The 4,344-nt window shown below is 55.6% G+C and overlaps 1 protein-coding gene across 1 annotated transcript; it reads right to left on the bottom strand.

Moving 5' to 3' along the window:
• Nucleotides 1–1,581: 1,581 nt before the first annotated feature.
• On the bottom strand, nt 1,582–1,817 carry GNI_191170 (hypothetical protein; the record flags this gene model as incomplete). Its single annotated transcript, XM_011135367.1, has 1 exon — nt 1,582–1,817. A coding segment is annotated over one exon (236 nt), but the record flags the coding sequence as incomplete, so codon positions are not given.
• Nucleotides 1,818–4,344: the final 2,527 nt, after the last annotated feature.

The raw sequence follows: 4,344 nt of genomic DNA, 5'->3' as shown, positions 1-4,344 counted from the left end.
GACGACCGAGCCGGAGGCCGCGACGACCGAGCCGTCGATTTGGGCGTCGGCTGTCAGTCGCTTCTGGGAGCGAGTTGACGCCAGGGCGATGTCTCTAGAGGACTTGAAAACGGTGACGAACACCACAACAAACTGCGCCCTTAGGGAACCGATAGATATCGACCCTGACTGGTATCAAGTCAGGGCCTCAAAGTGGTGTCGAGACGGCAAAGGCCATTACACATGCACGCGAAAAAAACAAAACGGGAAGCAGCAGGCCTGTTTCGCTTTCGGTCAGCCCTACGGCTTCGACTCGTCGGCCGTCGTTCAAGGCATACACGACCACTGGAACCCCTCTAGCTGCACGGCCACCTGCCACCACCTCACCACCACCGCCAAACTCTGGCAGCGAGCGGTTTTACGAGAGTTCCGCAACGTCACCGCGACTGACTTGGACGTTCGCACACTGCCGGCCGCGGCTGATGAGGTGATGACCTACTACCCCATCCACCGGGAGTGCTCCGTGGACTGCGAAGGGTGTCTCAAAGACAATTTTGACCAAGTCCTAGAGTGCTTCTGCGACTACGTCGACATCCTTTGCAAAGAGAAGGAGGGTTGGCGGATACCCGTAACCAGTTCGGCCACTGGCTTTAACATGACCGTCCGCCAGCTCCTGGCACAGATGCGAGGCCCCCACAGGCCGAAAAGCTCCTCAGAACCAGCCCGGACCCACTTCTGTAGAGTTGAATGCCGAAGAGCACTGCAGTAACTTTAGCACACGCGTGTGTATCAAACACAAGGACACAATTCCAACCTGATGTTCTGCATACGGCGCGCAACGTTGCGACCAAAGCTGTTTTTTTGTGGCGAATAACAGTTGCTTAATCAATGAAGTCAATAGCTGCGTTGGAGTCATGGAGCATGGATGGGGCGGGGTTGATTGCGGCCCTACTGAGCCCTGACGGGACGCTCCCAAGTGTAGAAGGGTGTATTGCTCGGATGATCGGGATACGTTGCCCAAGTCAGGCAGTGGTTGTTCAGGCTGTGGCGATGGTCCCGAAGACAGAGACGCCGTCCTCCTTTGATTGGTTGCACGACGCCAATGGACTCCGGTTTTTGGGCTCGCTCGGATCTCGGCCAGTGGAGACTGCTGCCTGGTCGTCGGTGAGGAAGTTCGTGGAGGCTGTGGTCACGAGTGCGGAGAAGACCATATACAACGACGACCCAGAGGCGACTAAACGTAAGTTGATTGATGCTCTGGGGGTGCAGCTGTTTGGCAAACCTGGGTCGAAATTGCCGGTCGCGGACCCCGTGGATACGAGGACAGAGCTGGTGTTCTCGAGAGTCCTGACAAAGAGAGAGGCTGCTAAGGTTGCCAAACAAATGCCAGTCAAGTGGAGGCCTGCAATCTGGGCTTCAGCCAAATCGTACGACGAGGACAGGGTCGACGTCGAAGATGGGAGAGTGTACGAGTTGACTACCAGACGCAGAGGTCACCGTCGCAAATTCGTTGCGAAGGCTTCCTTGGCTGCTACGGTGGGCGGCGGCATCGCGGTCTACACCTTCTGGAAGTTGGCCACCTGGTTGCTCCTCAAGCAGGACCCCCCTATGAATGCAATCACGGGGACGGAGATGATGAGGGCGGGGAGACCGGTCCGCCGGTTTTGGGAGTTAGTGAACCAAACGGCGATGTCGGAGGCAGACCTGCAGTCGGTGGTGCGACCGGACCCGGAGGCCTGCAACGTACAAGGAACCAAACATTTCGATTTGGGGGGTGCCGGTAACGTTATTTGTGAGAGACCGGACGGCGAGCGAGGGTGTTTCGGCTTCGGGCCCCCCTACGGCTTTGACCTCATGGCTGTGCGCCAAGGCATTAACGATTACTGGAATCCGAAAGAATGTGGCATGACGTGCTACGATCCGGTCACGGCTGCCAAGGTGGTGGAACGCGCACTGGTGGAACGACTCGGTGCAGGTCTGCCAGGTCCGAACCTGAACATTACCGCATTGAACACGCAGTTGAACACGCAGTTGAACACGGAGGCTCTTATTGGCCTGAGGTCCGAGATACTCGGAGCGTACCCCCTGGACCCCGAGTGTTCAGTGGGCTGCGAGGGGTGTCTCGGAGACAGCTCTGAGGACGCCGTCAATCAACTACTCAAGTGCTATTGCGACTATGTCGGCGTCCGCTGCGATGGCGTCGGCAACGGAGACCTAAACACGCCCTTGGTCAGCTCAAATGCTGGCTTCGATACGACCGTCGGTGAGCTTCTGTCACAACTGCGCGGCCCTATAGAGTCGAAAAGAGTCGACTCCTGCGTGGTCGAATGCCGTCGAGCACAACAATAATTTTTAACTCATGCGCGTGTGCAATTGTTCGTACTGTATCCGCTTCGTCGATACGTTGTCTTGCGACATCTAATTATCGTGCTTAGGAAGCGAACTTGGTTCGAGGCAAGCTTCAGATTCGTATCGTGCTTTGTCCGAGGCGATGGTTCGAGGCACAGCGATGTCTTATCCATAGACTTGGGATGTGGGGGATCGATGGGAATTTAAGAGATTTAGTATTCATGTTTTTCGTCTGCGGGGAATCGAACCCAGTCGGTGTGCTATTACTATTCACCTCAAATCCGATGTCTTTGTGAATCATTGTTGACCGGTCGGATACAGAGAGAGTCAACAAAGGGAGGTAGTGTGAGAGGCTGCCTGATTTTCGCCTACTATCCCCGCGGGGCGCATCAGTGCCGCGGTGGCTCAGATTCACAATTGAACGAGTTGCGAGTTGCAGTAGGCGACCAATAGTCCTCACAAAGGGCCCGACTGGCCTGGTCCAATCTCATTGGATCGCCAAGTGCGCACTGCTTGGTCGAGACGTGCTCCGGGAGCTACCCCTTCGTCGCTTCTGAGACATTGAGTAGGCGTCGCTACTTGCTTCGATTTATGTTACACAGAGCGCGACACAACTGCGACTTAGAGCGCGATGTACCCCCCAGATCTGCAGTCAGGCGTCACTTTGTGTGACGCCTGACTGCATCTCTTCCGAATAATTGGACTGTTGGTGTTGGTGAGGAAAAGCGGTAGAAATTGAATGAAGTCCGCACACCCTTCAAACATCTGAGACATAACATTAACTAACGCATTCCTTTCTTTGGAAGGGAGACAAAGAGAGTTTTGAAATGACTAGAAATGAGAAACCATGCCGTTCTGTTTTTGTTATCTCTTCTTGGCTGATGGTGTGTTAAGCGCCGTTACGTTACGCTCCGAGCACTCGAGCGCGGAGTGGACCAAGAGTCAAGAGGAACCGCCCGGGAATGCGCGTGGACTAACATGAGTCGCACGGCGCATTAGTGGGCGTGAAAGCTCGCGGTGGGCGGACATGTAGTCGTACCAGAGCGGGAAGTGAGATCCGCAGGTCGTGCGTCAAGGTTGCCGTCCGTGGCAGCTGGCCGTCAGGACCGGTCAGCTGTTTGAGATGAAATTGGTGTCCTGCCGTTGGCTTTTTATGGGTCAAGAGGCTTTTCACGAACGGGTAGTCCATTCAGCCCGCAGACCCGAATTCACCTCACCTCAGCTAAGACCAAACGTTTCGTTTGGGTGGAATTGACATTAAAAATTTTGGTGAGTGAATTGCTTCGAATGAAGTCAGCGGCGGCACTGGGGTCAAGTAAGGTGGATGGGGCGGGGTTGATTGCAGCTCTTGTCAACCCCGATGGGGCTCTCCCAAGCGTTGAAGGATGTACTGCTCGAATGATCGGGTTATGTTGCCCGAGCCAGCCCGATCTAGTTGTTAAGGCAGTGGCGATGGTCCCGGAGAAGCTGGCTGAGTCACCGTCCTTTGACTGGTTGCACGACGCGAATGGAATCAGGTTTTTGCCGTCGACCGGATCCTGGTCAGTGCAGATAGCGGTTTGGAAATCAGCGCGGAAGTTCGTGGAGGCTCTGGTCACGAGAGGGGGGAAGACCATGTACAACGACGACCCGGAGGCGACTACACGTGAGTTGATTGATGCCCTGGGGGTGCAGCTGTTTGGCACACCTGGGTCGAACTTGCCGGTGGCGGATTCCGTGGAGGCAAGGACTGAGCTGGTATTCTCGAGAGCCCTGACGAATATAGAGGCTGCCAAGGTAGCGAAGGACATGCCCGTCAAGTGGAGGCCTGCAATCCGGGCTTCAGCCAAATCATTCGACGAGATCGACGTCGAAGATGGGAGAACGTACGAGTTAACTAGCAGACGCGGAGGTCACCCTTGCAAGTTCGTTGCGGCGGCTTCCGTGGCTGCTGCGTTGGGCAGCGGCATCGCGGTTTACGCCATCTGGAAGTTAGTCGCGGGGTTGCTCGAGCAGCACCAGCAGCACGCAATTTTT

Source organism: Gregarina niphandrodes, assembly GCF_000223845.1.
Source record: "Gregarina niphandrodes unplaced genomic scaffold scaffold00083, whole genome shotgun sequence".
Lineage (NCBI taxonomy): Eukaryota > Apicomplexa > Conoidasida > Eugregarinorida > Gregarinidae > Gregarina > Gregarina niphandrodes.
This window is presented reverse-complemented; position numbering and strand designations above follow the sequence as displayed.